General features: G+C 45.8%; 1 protein-coding gene across 2 annotated transcripts; it reads left to right on the top strand.

Annotated features, from left to right (window-relative positions):
- Nucleotides 1-24548, top strand: Gmeb2 (glucocorticoid modulatory element binding protein 2). 2 transcript variants are annotated; one of them, XM_008843281.2, is made up of 9 exons: nucleotides 1-189; nucleotides 8534-8631; nucleotides 9376-9503; nucleotides 16569-16672; nucleotides 18887-19044; nucleotides 21498-21569; nucleotides 21767-21904; nucleotides 22157-22279; nucleotides 22980-24548. In XM_008843281.2, the coding sequence occupies exons 1-9, from the start codon at nucleotides 59-61 to the stop codon at nucleotides 23618-23620; spliced, it is 1593 nt and encodes a 530-aa protein (XP_008841503.1). In that variant the 5' UTR covers nucleotides 1-58; the 3' UTR covers nucleotides 23621-24548. The 2 variants fall into 2 exon arrangements, with proteins under 2 accessions (XP_008841503.1, XP_008841504.1); XM_008843282.2 differs by lacking the exon at nucleotides 1-189 and having other exon boundaries at nucleotides 9381-9503.
- The last annotated feature ends 6 nt before the right edge of the window (nucleotides 24549-24554 follow it).

The following is a 24554-nucleotide window of genomic DNA, read 5'->3' as shown; positions in this document are numbered from 1 at the left end:
GACTTGAAACCCTAGAGGAGTGATACTGCTGACCCCAGGCATCATCTTTCACTGAGCCATGGCAACCCCAGATGTGAGCGTCCACATGGAGGAGGTGGTAGTTGTGACAACTCCAGACACTGCAGTTGATGGCAGTGGTGTGGAGGAAGTGAAGACAGTGCTGGTAACAACAAATCTAGCCCCTCATGGGTAAGCACTAAACCTCAGTCCTGCCAGGGTATAGTGGCACATTTGGTATGCCAGATGTAGGGATCAAGCTTCAAGATTTCTGTACATGTGAGGCTTTTGTGTGTGTGTGTGTGTGTGTGTGTGTGTGTGTGTGTCTTTTGAGACAGGGTCTCCCTGTAGCCCCAGTTGGCCTAGAACTCTCTATGTAAACCAGGCTAGCCTCAGACTCACAGAGATCTGTCTGCCTTTGCCTCCCAAGTGCTGGGATTAAAGGTGTATGCCATCATGCCTGGTACATATGAGATTCTTAAATTGTACTCTGTATACCTTAGGCACAAAGGTCAAATGCAAAGTACATCAAACAAGAGGATCAATAGACTCTGAAGTGATGCCTCAGCTCCTCACCATGGCCATGTGGTTCTAAGCCACTTGGTGATTTCTTTTTTGATAAATGGAACAGTTGCATCTAAACATTGTCTTCATCTTTAAAAAAAATTTTTTTTTAAAGCCGGGCATGGTGACACATGCCTTTAGTCCTAGCACTCAGGAGGCGGAGGCAGGCGGATCTCTGTGAGTTTGAGGCCAACCTGGTCTACATAGTGAGTTCCAGGACAGCTGGGGAGACCCTGTCTCAAAAAGACCAAAAAAAAAAAATTTTTTAATTTCCTTTTATTTTATATGTGCGAGTGTTTTGCTTACATGTATATAAGTGCACCCATGTCTACAGTGCCCATGGAGGACAGAAAGGGTATTGAATTCTCTGGAACTGGAGTTACTGCCAATTGTTAGCTGCCATATGGGTGCTGGGAACCAAACCCACATCATGTGTAAGAGTAACCAGTGCTCTTAACTGCTGAGCCACTCTCCAGCCTACTTCATCATTTCTTGTTCTAGATGTCAGAATTGAGAATTAGTTGACCATAAAAGTTTACATTTGACTAAACTCCCATCTTCCTTTTGTCACCTATACATAAAATTGGGAGGAGGTGGCAGAGTAACTCTTGCCCCTGACAAGGGTGAGATGAGGGCAGTAGTTAGGGGCTATGTGAGTTCTTGTTCTTCTTCCCCAGAGGGACTTGGACCTCAGCTTTTGGCATGTCTTTGCTGCATCTTGTGTGGCATTGTCATGCTATTGTTTCATGGAACATAGATGATCTTTAAAAAAATGTATTTATTTTTTCGGGGGGCTGGAGAGATGGCTCAGTGGTTAAGAACACTGACTGCTCTTGCAGAGGACCCGGGTTTGATTCCCAGCACCCACATGGCGGTTATGAACCATCCTTAACTCCAGTTCTAGGGGAATCCAAAGCCCTCTTCTGACCTCCGTGGCATTGCACAATGTGGGTGCACTCACATACATGCAGGCAATACACAATACACATAAAATAAAAATAATAAATAAAACATTTTTTTAAATTATTTATTTTATAGCTGGGCATGGTGGCGCATGCCTGTAGTCCCAGCACTTGGGAGGCAGAGGCAGGTGGATCTCTGAGAGTTCAAGGCCAGCCTGGTCTACATAGTGAGTTTCAGGAAAGCTGGGGCTATAGGGAGACCGTGCTTCAAAAAGACAAAAAAAAAAAATTTATTTATTTTTAAGTTAATTTATTTTTTATGTGTATGAGTGTTATGCCTGCATGTTTGTAAGTACACCCATGTCATGCAGTGCCCATGGAAGACAGAAGAGGGTGTCAGATCCCTTGAAACTGAAGTTATAGATGTGGGTGCTGGGATTCAAACCAGGTCTTCTGTAAGAATAGCCAGTGCTCTTAACTGCTTAGCCATCTCTTCAACCCTTAAAATTTTTTTTAAAGACAGGGTCCTCTAGGTCAGGCATGGTGGTGCATGCCTTTAATTCTAGCATTTGGAGGCAGAGGCAGGCGGATCTCTGTGAGTTCAACATAGTGAGTTCCAGGTCAGCTGGGGCTATAGGGAGACCTGTCTCAAAAAGACCAAAAAGGGGCTAGAGAGATGGTTCAGCAGTTAAGACACTGACTGTTCTTGCAGAAGACCCAGGTTCGAATCCCAGCACCCACATGGCAGCTAACAACTGTCTGTAACTCCAGTCCCAGAGCATCTGACAGCTTCTTCTGTCCTCGTAGGCATTTCATGGCACGAGTGCACTTACCTACATGCAGGCAATACATGCATGCACATAAAATAAAAATAATAAATAAAATATGTTTTTAAATGTATCCTTTAAAAAAAAAAAGACCGAAAAAACCAAAAAAACGAAAAAAAAAAACCCAAAACAAAATCCCAGCGTTCTCCGCAAGAGCAGCAGCCAGTGTTCTTAATTGCTGAGCCATCTCTCTAGGCTCAACAGTGAATTTTCTTTTTTTTTTTTTTTTTGGTCTTTTTGAGACAGGGTCTCACTGTAGCTCCAGCTGGCGGGAACTCATTCTGTAGACCAGGCTGGCCTGGAACTCACAGAGGATCCACCTGCCTCTGCCTCCTGAGTGCTGGGACTAAAGGCATGCGCTACCATACCCGGCAATGGTGAATTTTTTAAAAGGAAGGTTCTAGACTAATCCTTGCTGCCCTCCATGTTGCCCTGTGTGCCTAGGATGCTGGGTCTGCTCATGTGCATGACTTGCTGACAGCTGCAGAGTAGGGACTTAACTGCTGCTCGGGAGCTCTGACATTGGACCCATCCAGCTGTCTTCTTCAGGGAAGATATAAGCTAGTGTGCATGTATGTGCAGGGCTCACCCTGGGTTATTTCTAGTTGGGTTATGTGTCACCCTCCCTGCTCTATGAGTACAACACAAGACCCTGTTGGTTTTAAAGTGGGACCTTCCGATGGCATTTTCCACTGGCTTATCAATGGCTTCAATCATGGCTTAGATGTTTCCTTTTATATGTTTTGAATATACTGTATTTTCTGACATCTCATATGCTCTTGCTCTGACTTTTTCATACCCTCACCCAGAAGCAGTATCTAGCCCTTTCCTTCAGATTTTGGGTAGCCTGTGGTAAATTGTGTGGCCTATTCTGGGGTAGAATAGGCTCTGTGGCTTCTGCTTCCTGCCCTAGGGTCATGTTAGAAGTTCATTTGCTATACTTCATAGCTCTGGGTATTACCTTACTCAGGCTTCTGGGAGGAAACCAGGAGGGCAGGCTTTTAATAGCATCTTCCCAACTGAAATCCCAACATTGTAGTAGACCACTACACAGGGTCTCGGTCCCACATCAAGGACTCTTCAATATCATGATCATTTTTGTGGTTGCTATTGTTTGAGATAGGGTCTCACTATGTAGTTCTGGCAGACGTAGAACTTACTATGTAGACCAGACTAGCCTGGAACCTAGATCCACCTGCCACCTTGACACATGCCTCCTAAGTACTGGGATTAAAGGTATGTGCCACCATACCCAGTTTTTTTTAGATAGGATCTCATTGTGAAGTCTAGGCTATCCTGGAACTCACTGTGTAGCCCAGACTGGCCTGAACTCAAGGGATCCTCTTGTTTGACCTCCTGAGTGCTGAGATTACAAGCAGGCACTACCATGCACAGTTCAATATTGCTTTTTTAAAAAAATATATTTTCTTTCTTTTTCTTTTATGTGTATGAGTGTATTGCCTGCATTGTAAGTGCACTGCTCATGGATGCCAGGAAAGGGAGTCAGATCCCCTCCCAACTAAAGTTCTGCACAGTTGTTAGCTGCCATGTGGGTGCTGGGAACTGAACCTGGGTCGTCTGCAAGAATAGCCAGTGCTCTTTTTTTTTTTTTAATTGTTTTGGTCTTTTTGAGACAGGGCCTCACTCGCCTCAGCTGGCCTGGAGCTCACAGAGATACATCTGCCTCTGCCTCCCAAGTGCTGGGATTAAAGGCATGTGCCACCACGCCTGGCATCGCTAGTATTCTTAAGCGATGAGCCATCTCTCCAGCCTTCAGTATCACTCTCTTCTTGGGCTATTTCCACACAGTTGTGGGCTTAGAGCTTCCCCTGTTGGTATCTTGCCAGCCTGTGACAATGATCAACTTCTGGGGCTGTCTTGAATATGGGAGTGCTGACTGGCAGAGTCAACTTAAGACACGTATATTTATTATTTCTTGTAGTTCTTCCAGTTGGCCCCTTCTTTATGGTTCAGGCTGTCTATCTGACCCCTGACCCTGTCATTTGTTGGGTTTGGTTCAAACGGTCTCAGCCACATATCTTATTGATAGGCTGCTAGTCTGGTGGCTGTAGTGAGGACTCATCTCTGACCAGGTGGCCTGGATTTCTTTTCTGGAGGCCTCAGACCTCAGGTGTGCCAGTTTCCCTTTGACTAGAGTCAAATAAATGACCATGCACAGACCAAGATTGCCTGTGAATTGGGAAAGTTTCAGATGGTTGGTCTTACTGTCACTGTGACAAAATACCTGACAGAAACAGCCTAAGGGAGGAAGGATTCATTTTGGCTCATGGTTTCAGAAGGTTGAGTCAGTCCATGGTACGTGGCCTCATGTCCTTGGACAGAACATCATGATGGTGGGAACATGTGAACGAGGAGGCAGTTTGCTTCATGGGGGACAAGAAGGTGAGAAAGGAAAGTGAGAGAGGGAGACAGGAAGGGGTCAGGGACAAGGTACTCCCAAAGTCTACCTTTTAGTGATTGTTTTTTTCCATCTAGGTTCTACCTTCCAAAATAGTGTCAGCAGCTAGGGGCAGATCCCCAACACATAGACCTTTTTCGGGGGGATACTTGATACCTAACCTCTATAAAGATGCTATGGCTGCTTCTATAGTCTCCACCATCTCCCTGGCAAGTCATTCCTCTGTTTCCCCAAAACCTCTCTACATCTTGTCCAGCTACGGCACCAGGCCTCAGGGTCTTGGCTTCACAGACCACTTTAGGTCTGTGTGTGGTTAAAGTATCTCTTGATGACAGACCTGGAAACTAAAACCTTGAATTATTCCCCCTCCCTGCACCCAGCATGCACAGACAGGCAGGCCAAGTAGACAGGCCTGCTCAAAAGCCATGTGGTGAATTCTTTGAGGTAGGCCTCTAGATGCCCTTTTGGGCAGGTCTTGAAGGTATTTGGAACCTTTGGCCAGGTACTGCCTTAAAACTTAGCAAGCTGAATGGAAGCCCTTACAGGCACACTTTGGTTTGCTCTGAAGCTGTCTTTCACTTGACAGTTGGAGATGTAGCATAGTTTACTTCTTGTACTGCCTGTGAATTCTGCATTTTGCCTGAGATATTCCTCATGAGATTCACACATTTATCTGCTATGTTTTCCACCTTCTGAATTGCCAAGATACAAGATTATTTTCTCTGCCATGAAACTCAGTGGCTACAGTATCTCCTGTTCTTCTAATGTCTGCTGACAGTTGTGTGCCATTTAGGGAGAGATTGCAGCTCCCAGCTTGCCATAATTCCTGTGTTAGCTATAGAAATTATATGTCAGACCATCATAGACTTTTATAGGGTAGAGTGGCCGGAGCTTCTTGCTTTCTTGGTATGTTGAGTTGGCCTAGCCCAGGCTGCTGGGCTTGGCTGGTGTCTGGGTAGTCTTGCTCCATACCTGGAGCATGGGCTCTGTGTGTGGCTCTTACCTATCAGGACACCTGCTTTGGTGTGTTTTCATAGTGGAAGATTCCAACAGCAGGGTTGTGAACTGTAGAGCCTTTTCCCTCCCATTGGTAAAGCTTATGAAAGGTTGCCCAAGTCAAGTTGGAGAATAGAAAACAACTACAATGAGAGAAACCATGAAGGGTGAGGAGGGCTCTTCCCATCTGTGGCCATAGTGCCAGGGCACACATGGGCTGCTCCAATGGCCAGTCCTTTCTTCAGGACAGGAAAGACTGTAAATGCCTTCTTGGGATGTGTAAAGGTTTTTTTTTTTTTTGGTCTTTTTGAGACAGGGTCTCCCTGTAGCCCCAACTGTCCTGGAACTCACTATGTAGACCAGGCTGGCCTTGAACTCACAGAGATCTGCCTGCCTCTGCCTCCCAAGTGTTGGAACTAAAGGCATGTGCCACCATGCCCGGCAGGATGTGTAAAGTTTTTGGGAGTGACCCACATATCCTCCAAAGCAGGACTTTTGTTTTTTAGACAGGGTCTTACAACGTAGCCCTCACTGGAACTTATTATGTAGACCAGGCCAGCCTAGAATTCAGAGATCCACCTGTTTCTGCTTGGGATTAAAGGTATGTGCCACCATGCCCAGCAAGCAATTATATCCTGAAAAATGAGGAGGCTTTTTCCATTTGTGTTGGGGAATTGTTTCTATTATCATGCTATGAGGTGTAACCCTTGCTGTATACCTTTTTAAAGACGATATGGAGTAGAAGCTAGTAAATTATTTTGTGGGCACTGATTTCTTCCTTGATGGATATTTTGAGGAGACTGGGAGAGTGAGTGCTCCTTATTTACAAAGCCTGGCACCACCATGCCGTGGTCAGCTCTGCCTACTCTCTCAATAGAGAGCTAGGAGCTCACACATTTACTTTAAAAACTTTTTTAAAAACAGTACCTTTTACTTTATTTTTTGTTTTTTTGAGACAGGGACTCCTTATAGCCCCAGCTTGCCTAGAACTTGCTATGTAGACCAGACTGCCTTGATCTCACAGAAATCCTCCTGCATCTGCCCCTCAAGTGCTGGGATTAAAGGCGTGCACCACCACGCCTGGCTTCAATTACTTTTTTTTTTTTTTAATGTGTATGAGTGTTTTGCCTGCATATATGTAAGTGCACCCATGTCTTACATTGGCAGAAGAAGGTGTCAGATCCCCTAGAACTGGAGTTACTGAGGGTTGTTAGTTTTGTTTTCTCATGGCCTCAAATGAGTTTCTTTGCTGACCCCAAACAGCCAGCTGGAGGCTTCCCATCTCTCATTTTCACTCCTGGCTTCCTTCCTTGGAAGAATTTGTCTTGGATGGCTGCATGTGGGGTGTATGTTCCAGTTCTGTTACTGTCCTGTGCATTGTCCACAGTTCTGACTCAGGAAGACAGCTTCCTTTCCAAGTTCTGCAGACTTCTTGGAGTCCAGGTGCTCCCATTTAATATTAATTATTGTTCCCATCACAGTCATTCTTAATAAGTCCCAGAAGGCAGATTCCAAGTTTGTATTTCTAATCAACTGTTTCTGGCCTGGTTCAAAGTGAAATCTTGAGTACTGGGGCGGGGGGTGGTAACTGGACACCACCATCAAGTATTCCAGGTGAGAGACTAGGATGAACCCTTAGGACAGATATGTCCACTGTTCAGGGACTGTTCTCTGAGCTATAAGCTCCTAGTGCATAAAGCTCTTGAAGGGAATGGCTGGGCTGGAGGTTATGGGGTGCTTTGAACATGAAGGCCCACAGTGGGGGTGCTTTACTTATGAAGCAGTTGTGGGTACCAGGCATAATATATAGCTGAACTCCATGGCTCCCTCTTCTCTGCACTGAGCAGCCTAGGTTTGCTTGACCCTGAGTAGCAACCTTTTCCTGTACTCTCAGCCTCTTCTAGGTACCTATTATCCTCCCCAGGGATGTCTGGAAAGTCTTGAGAGTGTTTTCTAGTCACATACTGGTGTTCACACTGCATATACCTCTGCATATAACCTCTTCCCAGTCACCCTCTGTGCCTCATACCACCGTTTTGTTTTAGTACTTGTATGGCTTCACCTTTTGCCTTTGCTTTTGGTTTGTCCATAATTTATTTTGGTATAAGATAAAGATAGGTCATGGTGAATCTTTTCTCTTTCAAAAATTTTGTATTTTTTGGACTGGGTTTGTGACTCAGCAGAACTCTTGCCTAGCATGTGTGAGGGCTAAGTTTGTTCTCTTAACTCTGTATGAAGTTTATATATTTACCTAGTTTGTGTAACAGTATGAAATAATTATTGTATTATATTGGAGGTAGAACACTTTATTAAAGAAAGAAATAAGGGTTTAGAATGTCCATATAAGCATTTGTTGCTTCCATAAATCCCTTACGTTGGTTTTGCTTGCCCATGCCATTAGTGGTTAAGAGTACTGACTGCTCTTGCAGTGGTTCAGGGTTCAGTTCCCAACATCCACATGGCAGCTAACTCCATTTCCAGGGGATCTGATGCCCTCTTTTGGTCTCTGGGCATTGCACACATGTGGTGCATTTACATAGATGCAGGCAAAACACTCATATGCGTAAAGTAAAAAGAAAGATAAAGATTGATTAATTTTTAGAAAATGGACCATAGAATGCAAGCCACATGTTCTCCTAAGGATGTCATAGGTACTTATCTATACATCTTCCTCTGCACAGCCACAGTGATTTCTAAATAAGGTTAGAAAGATGTAGTGGGCTTGTCAGCAATGAATAGCATCCTTCTACACTGCAAGTGTACCAGGGACTTCAGAGTTTGTGCTTGGGGATTCTGACATTCTTTTTCTGCCTTTCACTATTTACCAGGGGTGACTTGACAGAAGATAACATGGAGACAGAAAATGCAGCAGCTGCAGCTGCTGCAGCCTTCACAGCCTCTTCGCAACTCAAGGAAGCCGTGTTAGGTAGGAAACTTTGTAGGGTGGGAAGCTGCACTGGGTGGGAAGCTGCACTGGGTGGGAAGCCTGCCCTCTTCCCACTCTGATTGCAGAGACAGGACAGTCCTGTGATTAAGGTAAGTAACAGCCAGGGCTAAGACCCTTGTCTAGGTAGTTCCCTGGCACATGAGAGGCCAGGCCCCAGGTCATCTTATATGAGGTGTGTTGTATCTGAAATGACACTCACCTCTACCAGCCACTGGTGGGAAGAACAAAGAAAAGTTGCCCCAAATCACAAAGCTCTCTCCTCTTTTGGAGTTTGTTGTCTTGCCACTTTCTCCATCCCTGTTTGCTATGGCTATCAGTGAGTGATGATGGGTGTTCTTTTAATACCTGTGGTACTTCATGTTGTTCAGATTAAAGGCTTAGGAATTCCCTAAGGCCAAGTTTCCCTGGTAGTCTTTCAACCATGGCTTGATTTTATTTTCTTAATGGCTCTTTAATTGACCATAGTTTAATGAGATTATATAAATATTGCTGTTAATAGTTACTGATAATAGTTAAATCTGTTGTGTAGATTTCATCTGAAACTCAACTTGGATTGATGGGAACAACTGATGGAAACAGAGCTCCTGGATTGTTTCAGGCCTTCTTGGAACTCAGTTTTGGTTTCATGTTGGCAGCTGCTTTCTGTATTTGCAGGAAGTGCTTTGGAAAGCTTGTAACTGATTTTCTGTTTCCACCTTTTCTTGTCTATGTGTCTGTGAGAAGTGAAGATGGCTGAAGAGGGGGAGAACTTAGAGGCTGAAATTGTGTACCCGATCACTTGCGGAGACAGCAGAGCTAACCTGATTTGGAGGAAGTTTGTGTGCCCTGGCATCAATGTGAAATGTGTTCAGGTGAGGGTCAGGTGAGGCGCACACCTTTACCTGCACTTCCTCCTGCTTGGGTGGTAAGGGTGGGAGAGCAACCTGTGCTGGATACTCCAGAGGCCGAATCTCCTGGGTCTGGGAGGACAGAGGAGCCACAGAAGATAGTCTTTGGGCAGATGAATGCAGTGAGGAAGAAGAGCCTCCAGGAACAGTAATTTCTGCTGGGGGGAATCTGTGGAGGTTAGTTAGAAGGCAGTGTAACCTATGTGCTAGAAGCTGTGATCTCTGTGTCACAAGTGGATTTGTTTGGCAGAATAAGATGTGTTCTGAAGAGACTTATGAGGTGGCCAGGGGAATGTTGAACAGTGGGAAAGGCATTCTTTTTCTGGCAATATGTTAGGTTAGTATCCAGCCTCATCTTATATTGAATTAGCTAAAAATTATCACTAAGGTATATTCATAAAGCTTTTTTAAACTGGCAAAAAGGTAAAGGTCACCAGGCCCAGGCTCCAAGTGAGGGTGGAGTGGCACAGAGTGCTGAGTCTAGCTTTTGCTGACTGGGGACAAGAAGGTAAAGCCTAGGGCTCCTGATAGAGTGTGTAAGGGAAAGGACTTGTCTTTTCTAAAGTTTGTTCTGAGAAGAGGATTGATGACATCTGCCTACTTTGAACAGGAATGCCAGCACCTCCTGTTTGAGCAATGGAGGGCAGAGGCTCACCCTTCAGAACACTCATCTGTGGCTATGTGGATGAACCCCCATCAGAGGAGACTTAGTGGTTCCTGGTGCCGGAGAGATGACTCAGTGGTTAAGAGCACTGTCTGCTCCTGCAGAGGACCCAGGTTCAATTTCCAGCACCCACATGGTAGCTAACAACCATCCTAACTCCAGTTACAGAGTATCTGATGCCTTCTTCTGACCTCTGTAGGCATTGCAGGACACTGGTACACTTACATACATGCATAGAATACACTCCTACACATAAAATAAAAATACTAAGTAAATTTTTTTTTTTGTCTTTTTGAGACTGGGTCTCCCTTTAGTGCCAGCTGGCCTGGAACTGGCTATGTAGACCAGGCTGGCCTTGAACTCACAGAGATCCACCTGCCTCTGCCTCCCAAGTGCTGGGATTAAAGGCATGTGATACCACACCCAGCTCCAAACTAAATAAACATTTTTGTTTTTTAAAGTGGTTCCTAGCCAGGCGTGGTGGTGCACACTTTTAGTTCTAGCACTTGGGAGGCAGAGGCAGGTGGATCTCTGTGAGTTCAAGGCCAGCCTGGTCTACATAGTGAGTTCCAGGACAGCTGGGGCTACAGGGAGACCCAGTCTCAAAAAGACAAAAAAAAGGGGGTTCCTGGCCTGACTTCTCCCAGAATTTGACAGAAGCAGGTAAAAGTTCCTGTTTGGAGGAATTCAGTTTCATCTCAAGTAATGTTTATAAAATTCTAAGGAAAAACCTCACAGAAAGGCTGGGCATGGTGGCGTGCCTTTAATCCCAGCACTTGGGAGGCAGAGGTAGGCAGATCTCTGTGAGTTCAAGGCCAGCCTGGTCTACATAGCCAGTTCCAGGCCAGCTGGGGCTATAGGGAGACCCTGTCTCAAAAAGAACAACAACAACAACAAAAAACCTTCACAGAAAAAGAAAAGCATTTGACACAGAAAGAAAGGTGCCCTGAGTGCGCATGCACAGAAACAGTGGACAGCATCAGACCTGGAGAAATTCAGGCATCTGATTGCATTTCTTGCAGTGCTGAGGATTGAACCCAGGGCCAGATACATGCTAGGCAAGTGTTTTATCAATGAGACACCCAGCCCCAGGCATTAGAATTTTAAGATACAAATAGAAATTAAAAAAAAAATTTTAAATTAAAAAAAATTTTTATGTGTATGAGTGTTATGCATTTAAGTGCATCCATGTTGTGCAGTGCCCATGGAGGTCAGAAGAGGGCATTGGATCCTCTGGAACTGGAGTTATGCATGGTTGTAAGCTGCTGTGTGGGTTCTAGGATTCAAACCCAAGTCTTCTGCAAGAGCAGTTAAGAGTTAACCCAGTGCTCTTCACTGCTGAACCATTTCTAACCTCAGAAAAATGTTTGTTTTGTTTTTTTTGTTTTTTTTGGTTTTTTTTTTTTTTTTTTTTTTTTTTTGAAACGGCCTGGAACTGGCTATGTAGACCAGGCTGGCCTTGAACTCACAGAGATCTACCTGTCTCTGCCTCCTCTGAGTGCTGGGATTAAAGGCATGTGACACCATGCCTGGCTAAAAGATGTTTTTTTGTATATGTACATGCACATGTTTGTGGAGGCCACAGGTTGACTTCTTTTGTCTTTTTCCTTTTTTTGAGACAGAGTCTTTCACACCTGTTTGGCTCAACTAGTTTGCCAGAAAGTCCTAGGATTCCTCCTATTTCTGCCTTCTCAGCATTGAGATTACAGGCATGCACCACCATACCTGGCTTTTTGTATGGGTTCTGGGAATCTACACTGGTCCTTATGTTAGTGTAGCAAATACTACCCATTGAGCCTTCTTCCAAGTCCCCCAAATTATTTTTAAGTTATCTCAAGTAATGAAAGAAGAGCCTGAACATGAGTAAAGTGTAAACAAGTTTTACAGAAACACAACTGGAAATGAGTAAAATTAGAATTAGCTTGGTGGATCAGTTCCAGAGATTTGACATGACTGAAGGAATGAGTAGTGAACTGGAGGACAGAACCAAAGCTGTCATTTGGAACTCAGTTCATAGATGCAAGAAGGTGGCAGAGAGGAGCAGGAGAAAACGTGACATGTCTGAGGACTTCATGAGGAGGGAAGACTGCAGCCCATCATCTGAAGGACCTGAAAGACTCTAAGATGGACAGAAAACTCCCATCTGGGATAATTTAATATTAAAATGAATAACAGTGGGCTCTACCTCAGTGGCTGATCACTTGCCTAACATGTATAAGACCTTGGGTATAATCTTGGCATGACAAGAAAAAAATAATAGTATGTGGCTATAATTCAGTAGGATAAGGTTTTTGATTTGTTTTGTTCTCTTTTCAGGCTTTTTTTTTTTTTTTTGGTTTTTTTGAGACAGGGTCTCCCTGTAGCCTAGCTGTTCTGGAACTCCCTTTGTAGACCAGACTGGCCTTGAACTCACAGAGATCTGCCTGCCTCTGCCTCCCAAGTGCTGGGATTAAAGGCGTGCGCCACCACGCCCGGCTCTTTTCAGTTTTTTACATGAAGACATTATACTCATTTAGTTAAAAGCAGATCCCACACAAATGGTTATTATATAAGCTGTGAAGTTTTTAAACTTGTGACAAGGGACAGAAAGAAAATTCTACTCATTACAAGGAAATCTTTACTTAAGCTTCCTAAAACCCACAAACCTTCATCTGATCATCCTTAGCCTATCCAATCTCTGCCAAGAGCTGGCAGTTGTTCTTGTGCCGGCCACCCTGTAGTTGAGTTACTTCACCAATGTCTTTAATGCCCAACTACAGTAGTATTGTAGGTAAATTCCTTTACTATAGGGCTGAGGATATAACTTAGTGATAGACCACATATCTAGCAAGACTGATCCTAGATTCAGTCTCCAGTATCATCAAGCCCCCCCCCAAACAAATAAAAACATCTTTTGCAGATTGCTCAGTAACAGGCTTACTATGCAAGCATGAAGATCTTAATTAAACCCCAGCACCCATGGGAAAAAGCCGAGCATGGTGGTGCATGCTGTAAACCTAGCACTGAGGAGGCAGAGAAGGATCTCTAGGGCCAACTAGTCTTAATTGGTGAGCTTCAGGTTTGATGAGAGGTCCTATCTCAAAAAATAAGGTTAAGAGTGAGAAGAAGATACCTGATGTTGATCTCTGGGCTCTACACATGTGTGGAAGCTCATAAACACATAAACATCCCAAAATTTCTTCAGTAATTTCTTTGATTGTATTCATTGGTGATCTCTTGGATTGTAGTAAGGGTCTTCCTGCATTTCTCTAATGACTTTTACTGTGGATATAACTCAGTGCCAGCAGAAAGCTAGTCCTTTCTTGCATCAGCAGCAATGTCAGAAGAGTAGAGGTTTTGAATAGTGGACATACAATAATAGCTTTTTTTCCCTCCGTAGAAATGGCTAGTGGAAGGTGCTTCAGAAAAAAACAGATGGAGGTAGGGATAGAGTGTCAGGAAGCAAGGGGCTTAAGGGGAGGCTTCTGAGTCCTCAGTGAAAACTCAATGATTAGGAAGTAGGCTGTTTATTGCAGTAGTGTCTGGTTTTTTTCTGTTGTTGTTTTGTTTTAGTCTTTTGGAGACAGGGTCTCCCTGTAGCCCAAGCTGGCCTGGAACTCATTTTGTAGAGTAGGTTGGCCTCAAAACTCACAGAGATCTGCCTAGGACTAAAGGTGTGCGCCACCACGCCCGGCCATTGCAATGTCTTTTGTGTCACTTTTCTTACATATATTAAGTACACTTGTATTATGTATATGCATAGGGAGAAGTGAACTTTTTGTGAGAATGTCAGCCAATGAACTCTCAGAAGTGATAGACTAGGAGTCATCAGTGAATACAAACTAGTTGTGAAGTGAGGTGAGGAGTCTTCTCAGAGCATCCCCCACAGGGCACACACTAATACAGAGTGAAGCAGCTGCCGTGAGGAAGCTATGAGATGCTCTCCCTCCAAGTGGCCATCCTCAGCTTCAGGACAAGCAGCTATCAAGATGGACAGGGATTACTGGGAGAGGCAGCTATCATACTGCCCGATAGAATCTATAGGCAGGAATCCCTGGGTATTCCTACTTAAAACTCACAGTTTTGACTTTACTCCTGAGAAAAACTTGAAACACAAATTGGGAGACAGAACTATAAAATACCTGACCTGCATGCTTCAAAAACGCCAAGGTAAAGGCAGGCTGGGAAGCAGTTTTATGGCAAAAGAGCCTCATGAACCTTGTGACCAGTCTTGGGTTGTGTCTTTTATCAAGAGAAAACAGGGACAAAGGCTATAATTGGGACAGTTGGTACCTTTGAATATGGATAAGAAGGTGCTGATGATAATTTCCTGATTTGGGGAACTGTTGGATGGTTGTCAAAGCACCTTGTTTCTAGGTAGCCTAGGCCTATGCACTCTGGGGTTGAGGGCTGGGGATCTTACCAGTCCAGAAGAGGTGACAGGTACATGCCTGTATAGATGGTGATAATGCAGAAGAGCCAGGTGAAATAGTTGTGATTCTGAAAAGGGTGTATAGAGGTCCCCAGACTATCCTTGCGGTTATCTTGTAAGTTTGAAATTATATCAAAATAAAAAGTTAGATTCAAAAAAAAAAAAAAATGTGCTGTAAGTGGTATCGTGGTGAAGCACCAGAGTACTAGGGTTAAATAAAATTCTATAGGTGACCAGGAAGTTGGGGATGTAGCTCAGTGATAGAATGCTTGCCTGGCATGTGAGAGTCTCTGTGTTCAATCCCCAATACAAAGATAACAAAAAACCCCAAAAGAAAAATGGCCAAAGAGCAGAGATTGTTCAGGAGAACTCCAAAAGAATGGGGGTTAGAGGTGGAGGTTATATAGTGCTGGGTCCTCCCTGTGATGAGAAAGAGTGATCGTAAAGTTATCTTTGAAAGTAAGTATGAAACATTTTCAGACAAAACTGAGTTGCTATCAACAAATCTTCCCAAAGGGATGCTCTGAGTCTGTTTCAGGCAGAGGAAAAGAGGTCCCAGACAGAAGCATGGGGCGCAAGGAAGAGTAGAGGATGAGGATGTGAGGGCAGATCCCACACATTCAATTGTCCAGCACTGATAAAGTATTGGATGGCCAGGTACGGTGGTCTACACCTGTAATCTTAGCACTTGGGAGGAGTCAGGAGGATTCCTATGGGTTTGAGACCAGCCTGGGCCACATAGTGAATACTAGACCAATCATGGCTGTATTGTAAGGCTCTGTCTCAAAAAACAGGACAACAACAACAAAAAAACAAGAAGAAATGCTGACTACATAGTGGTGCCCAGTGTCTAGTGCACTCTGACAGCCCACTGTAATGTGCTCAGAGCCTAGAGCCTGAGCCTAGCCTAGGGCCTAGAGAGTAGAACGTTCCAGAAGAAATAGAGGTAGTCATCACCCCACATGAGGTCAGGAAAGGGAAGGGCCAGCAAGTAGAATAGGCTCTCTGAGCCAGTGCACACGGCTTGAGCAGGGTCAGGTGAGCACAGGTAGTGTCAAGATGAGTGGCTGGGTGTTGGTGGCTACAGTGATCTTCCAGAGCTACTCTGATTGGCTGTGTGAGGAACGTTCTTTCCTGCTGTTCTGAGCAATGAGAGCTACACTGATGCTCAGGGAATTAAGAGTGTACTTCCATCAGCAGGTGTTCCCCAGATTGGTCATGGCAGCTGTGATCATGCTGCCTGCTAAGATTCCCCTTGCTGGTTGCCCAGGAGAGGCATCCTCTGGGGCCCTACAACTTGTTTGTCTCAGTCTTCTTGTTTTCTAAGTAAATACAGCTTTATTTTCATTCTTTGGTCCAGTTATTGCTTGTTTAAGAAGATTAATAGTATCTCTCACCTTTTTAGACTTTCAGCACTCAAGGTGGATGAGACACTAGCAAGCCCCAGAGCACTGGAGGGTCAGCAGGATACTGATGCCTGTGTGCCTGTGATTTGGCAGTGGGCCTGTTCAGGTCAGGGGTCATTCACATCACAGGCAGGCTGTATGCTTATGTCTGGATTAATATCACATTTTCTGAACTGATGGAGGTATATAGCACATAGAATAAATTGCCCATAGGAGATTTTCTGTGTCCTGTCTGGAGGAAGAATACATCTCAAGCTCTGTGCTTTGGGCTGCCTTCCCTCATCTTGCATACAGTACATTTTTGTGGAGCTGCAGCATGCCAAGTGTCAGAGAGCTCACCCTCACCCTGGGCACTGTCCACTGGGACATATTCTAGTGGAACACAGTATTAAAATGTATGTATGAGGCCTATGGCTGGAAGAGCCATGCTGTGGCTCTCTTCCTTCCTGTGAACCCTGGGTGCAGGCTTGAGTAGGAGAGAGGAGGCTATGCTTCACCAGATCTGTGTTTGTCTGAGACAGTCCAGGACTTCCTGTGCTTCTTTCTAGTATGACGAACATGTGATCAGCCCAAAGGAGTTCGTGCACCTGGCAGGGAAATCTACCTTGAAGGATTGGAAGAGAGCCATCCGGATGAATGGCATCATGCTCAGGTGGGCATCTGACCAGCTTAGGATGATGGGCGGGGTTCATGGCCATTGTGGTTTTAGATGATGATGATGATGATGATGATGATGATGATGATTATTATTATTTTGGTCTTTTTGAGACAAGATCTCCCTGTAGCCGCAGCTGGCCTGGATTCGCTAATGGAGACCAGGCTGGCCTCAAACTCACAGAGATCAGCCTGCCTGTGCCTCCCGAGTGCTGGGAATAAAGGCATGTGCTACCACACTCAGCTAGATTTTTTTTATTTTTGGGGTCTTTTTGAGAAAGGGTCTCCCTGTAGCCCCAGCTGTCCTGGAACTCACTATGTAGACTAGGCTGGCCTTGAATTCACAGAGATCCACCTGCCTCTGCCTCCCAAGTGCTGGGATTAAAGGCATGTGCCAGCATGCCAGGCTTATTTTTTTATATATTACATATATGAGTGTTTTGCCTGCATGTATATATGTGTACCACATGCATCTGTGGTTACCAAAAGAGGGCAACAGATCCCCTGGAACTGGAAGTAAAGACAGTTGTGAACCACCTGATGTGGGTGCTGGGAACCAAACCATGGTCTTTTACAAGAGCAGCAAGTTCTCTTAACCACTGAGCCATCTGTCCTTGATTAGTTGAAAATGAGGTGTATTTTAGATGTGAGTGCCAACAGTTCCCTCTGATGTGACCTAACTCTCATGTGGCTACCCTAACCTCCTGGCAGTGACACTATCAAACTTCTAGAGGTTTTTTGTTTTAATTTTTGTTAAACCTCATTTTCTTTTTGTTTTTTTCTTTCTTTTTTGGGGGGTGGGGTGTTTGAGACAGAGTCTCCCTGTAGCCCCAGTTGGCCTAGAACTTGTTATGTAGACTAGGCTGGCCTTGATCTCACAGAGAACCACCTACCTCTGCCTCCCAACTACTGGGATTAAAGGTGTGTACTACCATGTTCTACATTAAATCTCATTTTAATTTTCACCAGTTCTTTACCTGGTGGTCAGGCAGGGGATAGGGATTAGGGGGTTAGGGAGGGTTCTTGAATATATCACTATTACAGAAAATTAAAGGTATAATCTGGTATTTGTGCATCAGGTAGGCGTTTAGGTTTAATTTCTTTTTCTTTTTTTGGTCTTTTTGAGACAGGGTCTCCCTGTAGCCCCAGCTGGCCTGGAACTCACTATGTAGACCAGACTGACCTTGAACTCACAGAGATCTGCCTACCTCTGCCTCCTGAGTGAGGTTTAATTTCTTAACATAGCCCTTTATATCATCCTTCTGTCTTTTTTTTAGTTACTTTTTACTAAAGTCTCATGTGAAGTAAACAGGTAAGCAGTAGGCCACGCCAGGCTTACATCTATTCTTTGTAAACTGAAAGCCACATCTCTTTATGTGTATCTAGAAATCAATGGGCCCGACAGGGAGGGTGCTAGCAGCCAGTGCCCACCTTGCTTTCCAAGCAGGTGCACTGCTTTGTGTCAGAGTCAGAGTTTAGCCTCAGAGTGACCAGCCCTGGGTCCATTCTCCTAGTTCTCAGCCTTATACCTCTGAGAAACTCTGGTTTTTTAGAATGTAACTGGGTGGCATAACTGTGGAGACCACAGGCTGAGGGATATATGTTGGGAGCTGCAGATGTGCCTGAGGCTAGTGGTGCCCATGGGCTGGGTGAAGCTAGAACCTGTGATCTTCTGTTCATGGATTGTGACATGCTGGCTGAAATATGCCAAGTTTAGCTCCAAGACCTCACAGAGGCTAGAGAGAATGCCTGGGAGGGAAGACCCTTGTAAGGTGAGAATAAGTGACTATAGCCTTGGACAACGTTGAAGGCTTTCCTTTCCTGTCTCTACCTTCTGAAAGGCAAGGCTTCCTCTGGAGGTGGTGATTCTTGCCTCTCTGCCACAGGACTGGGCCACTTATCACCTTTCTTAGCTCTAGGTTTGCTTCCTAAGGGCATAGTCACAGTATGGACATTTGCTAACCAGTGCTTTCATCTTTTTCCTGTGGACAGAATGCTGTGTAGGTAGCCTGGGGTGTCTGTGTCACCTGTAGTACATTCCTATTCAAGTTTTATGCACAGGGAAAGTTGCTAGGATCCTACCTTTAGAGGAGCATAGCTGTAGTTGGTGCTTTGCTGGAACCTGTCCCCTGCAGTTAGGCAATCCAAGTCACAATAGTGGATAAGGTATTTGGGGTTGGGTCTTACCTGGGCTGCTTTGGTCTCTCCACAGGAAGATCATGGACTCTGGGGAGCTAGACTTCTACCAGCATGATAAGGTCTGCTCTAATACCTGCCGTAGCACAAAGATTGACCTGTCTGGGGCCCGTGTGTCCCTGAGCAGTCCCACATCCACAGAGTACATCCCACTTACACCGGCTACAGCTGATGGTAGGTGCAAGAGGCTGCCAGTCTTGCAGGTCACTGCAGCCCCCTCTGGCTGCCGTTGTATACCTTGCCTGCGCCTCATGGGTAGCACTTCTTTCACATAGGGCCCTACAGTGTTGGGTCAGCCCCCTCCCTTGCATCTTTCCTGGAAGCATATCTGGGGACTTTCTGGGTTTGCTAATAGGGAAGATTAAAGTACTTTTCGGTCATTTTCATTGTAAGACAGTCATTCACATGTAGTGCTTGTATTAGGAATGCTGAGGGGACTGCCTATGTCCTCAGGCATGTTCTCTCCCAGGTAGAAGTGTATTTTCCTTGGTGCTTGGTAATTTGTAGAGCTATGTCCTTCTCAGATCTCTTGCTGGTGTCTGACTGCAGGTCTCTGACACTTGGATTTTGGGTGATGATTTAGATATTCTTCTATGTTGATATCCACCCTTCAGAATTGTGGAAAGGTTGACTATTTCTGGAATTCCATCCAGCTTCTGAGTGAGGTGTTCTTTTATAAACTGAGGCAAGAGTGAAGTTGGGTCCTGAGCTCCTTATTGTGTTACCTGGTGATGTTGGGCCATGTTCTTTCTAGCAATGTCACTTACTATCCCTAAGCTATCATTCTACAGTATTGAACTGGCATGTGCTTCCATGTTTAGTTGAATTTACTGTTTAACCAGATGGGCTCACTGAAGGGCCTCACTATGTCTGGGGATGAGGGAGGAGAATGAGGCCCAAGGCATGAAGCCTTGTCGTTCTGCCCTGTGTTCTTTGTGGAGTGCTTCTTTGCAGGCTGACTGGTCAAGACTAGGCAGAGTTAGATTAGGATATAGCTCTTTTGATGGTGCTGTGTCCTCCTGAGAAGCCCAGGGACACCCAGGGACATAGGGACTGATGTTTGTCAGTGCTTCCCTCAGTCCATGTTTTTATGGTTTACTATGATCTGAGGGTATCTGTTGCTTAGCTCCTTTTTGAACCCAAAGCACCAGGTATACTAGGTGGTCAGAACAGAGCTCTTCTGGCAACACATTGGAGCACAAGGCAGTGGTGGGAATGAGTGGTTGGGGTCTTGCTAGCTGTTTTGGGGGTTTAGCCCAGGACCTTCTGGCCTGCTTTGTTAAAGTCAGTCATAGCTTACCAGAGGCCACTCTGAGCACACTTAGGGTAAGCTTAACTATAAGGTTCGGTGGATGGGATAGTAAATACATTTTCAACCTTGGTGATATTTCCAACTAATGAAACGGGTTTTTTTTTGGAGACAGGGTCTCCCTGTAGCCCCAGCTGGCCTGAAACTCACAGAGATCCACCTGCCTCTGCCTCCCAAGAATTAAAGGTGTGCGCCACCATGCCTGGCATCCAACTAATGATGTGTTTTAATAGTGTGTAATCTCATCACAACTGAAGAGTGTTTGTGATCTTGTTCCTGTAAGCCTTAGTGAGATGGTGATCAGCCAAAATGGCCAATTACAAAGTTATTTTATAAGTCTCATGTAAAAAATTATGTAGAATAGCTCATAGAGTAAATGGTCAATAAATTGTGATGTCCTGAGAAAAGAACATTGTGACTGGCCAGGACAAATGGTAACTGCTAATGCTATTTCCTGAGGGAGCAGTGGGATTTCTGAACCCTCCAATCAAGGCTGTGGTGCCTAGGAAGGGCACAGTTGAGGTTAGGATTTAGTTCTTCTGGGGATTTGGTTTCTGTAGCCTGGAATCTCTAAGAGCCTTTGACGTAGATATTATGTAGTTAGTAAAAGGTGTTCCAGCTCAGTTGATTTGAGGTATAGAATCATGATCACTGCATCTTTGATGAGTGGTAAAGGCCAGTGTGTAAGGTTGGAATGCTTTCTAGAATATCTGCCTGTCTTTGAGTCTGCCTTCAAGCCAAGTCTGTGCATAAAGGAATTCCAGAACTGCCAAGTGCAAAGTATGTAGACAGTTGGGTTTGTTGGCACCAGAATTTGGGGATAAATCAGAATGGATGGTTTGTCTCTTCTGATTTAGAAAAATGGAAATATTATGGGTTCTAGGATTACTGTGACATCAATGAAATTTAGTCAAGAGGCAAAGGTGAAATCTAGGGTAACCCATAAAGTCAAGGAGAGGGAAACAAGGTAGGCAGAGAGCTTCCTTCCAGGTTTCCGCAGGTCAGATGAAAGGACTTGTGGAGTCAGATTGCATGTAGAACCAGAGGAGCAAAATGTTGGGAATTGCTGAAGCTGGGTGATGGCTCAAGGCATGTTTTCATATTCTTTCTTTGCGTGTTTAAAGACATCTGTGATTAAAACTAAACTTACTGTGAAGTAGAGATATACTTTGGCTACACTAGTGTATTGTGCTTGTCAGTTCTGTGAAAACGGGTGGCAAGGAAGGATTCAAATAGCCTTAGGAGGATCAGCAGGACTTAAGGGTGTAGGGGTTGCCATTTAGAGCAACACTCACCTGCAGCTCTGCCTTGCCTACAGTGAATGGCTCACCTGCTACCATCACCATAGAGACCTGCGAGGACCCTGGTGACTGGACCACAGCCATTGGAGGTATGTGCCTGTCAGCTTCCCATGGTGGGAACCATCCAACTGTGACCTGACCCTGAGTGGTAAGGCTTTAACCACTGACCCACTAGACTTAAGGACTGTCATAGGAACTTCTTGGATGATATCCTTTGCTACTTCCTATTATCAATGATCCCATGCATTGGTACTTCTGCCCACCTACTTCTCTTCTTCCCTCACAGATGACACATTTGCCTTCTGGCGGGGACTGAAGGATGCTGGTTTATTGGATGAGGTCATACAGGAGTTCCAGCAGGAGCTGGAGGAGACCATGAAAGGCCTGCAGCAGCGAGTGCAGGACCCACCCCTACAACTCCGAGGTAAGGGGGCCTGAGTTTCTCTGCTGCTAGTCCCAGGCCCTGACATGCATCTAGGTTGGAGAATCTACATGAACACAGGACCCCACTGTGCAGAAGGGAGTTTGCAGTGGGAGGGTCTCTTGTTAAGCAGCATAGACTTCTGTGGAGCTGACTCCTCCTACTGGCTGGTCCCTCAGGATCCAGGCCAGCACTGGGGTCCAGGTCTTCTGGGAGGAGCCCTATTTTCACCAAGTTTTGGCATTGTTCTTTAAGATGCTGTCCTCCTCAACAACATCGTGCAGAACTTTGGCATGCTGGATCTGGTAAAGAAGGTCCTGGCCAGCCACAAGTGCCAGATGGACCGTTCAAGGGAACAGTATGCCCGGGACCTGGCAGGTATGCCTGGCAGCAGTGTGGGATTTGGGGAGCCTAGAGACTCACCTCTCTTAACTGTGTGTGTCTACTTGTTTTTCTGAGACACAGTCACATGGGTAAGCTTTTCCTCTGAGGAGCAGGAAGTCAGAATGTAGTCATCACACATGGAAATGTCAGTAAAACTCCAGTGGCTGTGGCCAGACTTTGCCAGTGCAGAAAGTATAGGTCTTTACTGACCTTTCTATGATGAATCAAGTTGTTATTTAATTTAAAGGAACATGGCAGAGGAATTGAAAAAGACCACTCGCTCCAGCTTGAACTGGATTGCTCTATAGCATTTGGTTATTCTAAGTTCTCTCTGGTGTTAGTACTTACATGTGTACACTACATATGACTTCTATGGTGTGCGCACATTTGTGTGTGTGTGTGTGTGTGTGTGTGTGAGTGAATAGGCTTTTTACTTAGCTGCTTTGGCCCAGTAGCATCTTTGTCAAACTGACTAGAACATGTTGATACTGAGGGGAAGGTTTGGCCCATAGCACTTCCACCTTAGAGATATGGGTCTGGGTCATCCTGAGGACCATCAAGGGACCCATTGCTGTTGATCTTCCCTTTGGCAAGCAGCCTTCTGGTCATCTGGATTGTGATCTGCCCACTGATGGTACATGTCTGTTCTGTTCCCATCTCTGTGCCCTGTGGTAATGTTCTGTGTCCCCTGCAGCCCTGGAGCAGCAGTGTGATGAGCACCGCCGCCGTGCCAAGGAGCTGAAGCACAAGTCCCAGCACCTCAGCAACGTGCTCATGACATTGACCCCAGTCTCCCTGCCATCCCCTATGAAGCGACCCCGTCTTGCACGGGCTACATCTGGACCAGCTGGCATGGCCTCCCAGGTGCTTACGCAATCTGCACAGATTGCCCTTGGCCCAGGAATGCCTGTGTCCCAGCTGACCAGCGTGCCACTTGGAAAAGTTGTGTCTACGTTGCCCTCCACTGTCCTAGGCAAAGGCTCCCCTCAGGCTGCCCCAGCCAGTTCACCAGCCTCCCCGCTGCTTGGGGGCTACACAGTTTTGGCCTCCTCTGGCTCTACCTTTCCCAGCACAGTGGAGATCCATCCGGACACATCTAGCCTCACAGTCCTGAGCACAGCTGCCATGCAGGATGGCAGTACAGTGCTGAAGGTGGTCAGCCCACTACAGCTGCTCACCCTGCCTGGCCTGGGACCCACCCTGCAGAATGTGGCCCAGGCATCACCTGCAGGCAGCACCATTGTGACAGTGCCTACAGCAGCTGCCCCTGGGCCTGAGGAGCACACGGCCACTATTGAGGTGGCTGCCGTAGCAGAGGACCATGAGCAGAAGTAGCTGGCATGGAGGTTAAGATCCTTCCAAGATGGGCTGGCTGCCTCTCCTCAGGCCACTGCAGGCAGAGGCCGCTATAGGCAGAGGCCACTACAGACACAGGCCATAGGGCTGGCTCAGCACAGGCAGGTCTGATGGGCTGAACCAAAGAGTGGAATTGCTGGATGACACAAGGGAAGAAAAAAATGGACAGAATGATGCCAGCAACCTGGACGATCAGTCTTCACGTTCTAAACTTCCTCCCCTTTTTTCGTGGGAAACATACTTTTCCATCTGTTGCTTGTTAATCCTGTTTACACTTTGGGCCTTGAGCAGGAACCAGGGGAACAATGACCAGGAGGAGGCCGGGGTGCTTCCGGTGTAGCAGCAGAGCCAGCACCAGAGCCTAGCTGATCACAGGTCCTAGTGCCTGCACCCCTATGGGGCCAAACCTGCTGGAACATTATTGATACATGTCTTGGGCAGCATGCCCAAGTGTGGAAGCCATAGATCCTATGGATTTGGTCTCTTCCCACAGTTCTCTGTAGGTTCAGTATGGCCAGTGCCCATGCTCCTTCAGTGTGGGAACATGCCCTGGGGCTGAGTGCAAACCCCAGGCAGGACCCCTCCCTGCCCCACAGACACTCAGGTGGTCAAGGGGCCTCATGTACCAGGCAAGGTCTGGTCCCCTTTGCACATGGGCTGCAGGTGTTTTTAAGTAAATTGTTTAGTAGGCTTCTAGGAAGAATCAAATTTATTGTGTTTTCAACCAAAACAATGCTGAGTGCCTAGGCTTCCTGAGTCAGTTCTGGGAGGGACCCAAGGTACCTGTATAGGCACCTAGTCAGGTGCTGGAGGTCTCAGGCAGTGTCCTTCCTTGAGACGAAGCTCTGGAGGATTCGTATGGAGGTTTGCCTTCAGACTCGCGGTGGCTCTCTGTGTGCAGCCTACTGCTGTG

The sequence above is a fragment of the Nannospalax galili genome, unplaced genomic scaffold (assembly GCF_000622305.1).
Source record: "Nannospalax galili isolate Female #2095 unplaced genomic scaffold, S.galili_v1.0 scaffold160, whole genome shotgun sequence".
Lineage (NCBI taxonomy): Eukaryota > Metazoa > Chordata > Mammalia > Rodentia > Spalacidae > Nannospalax > Nannospalax galili.
Note: the sequence above shows the minus strand (reverse complement) of the source record. Positions and strands in the feature narration are given on the sequence as shown.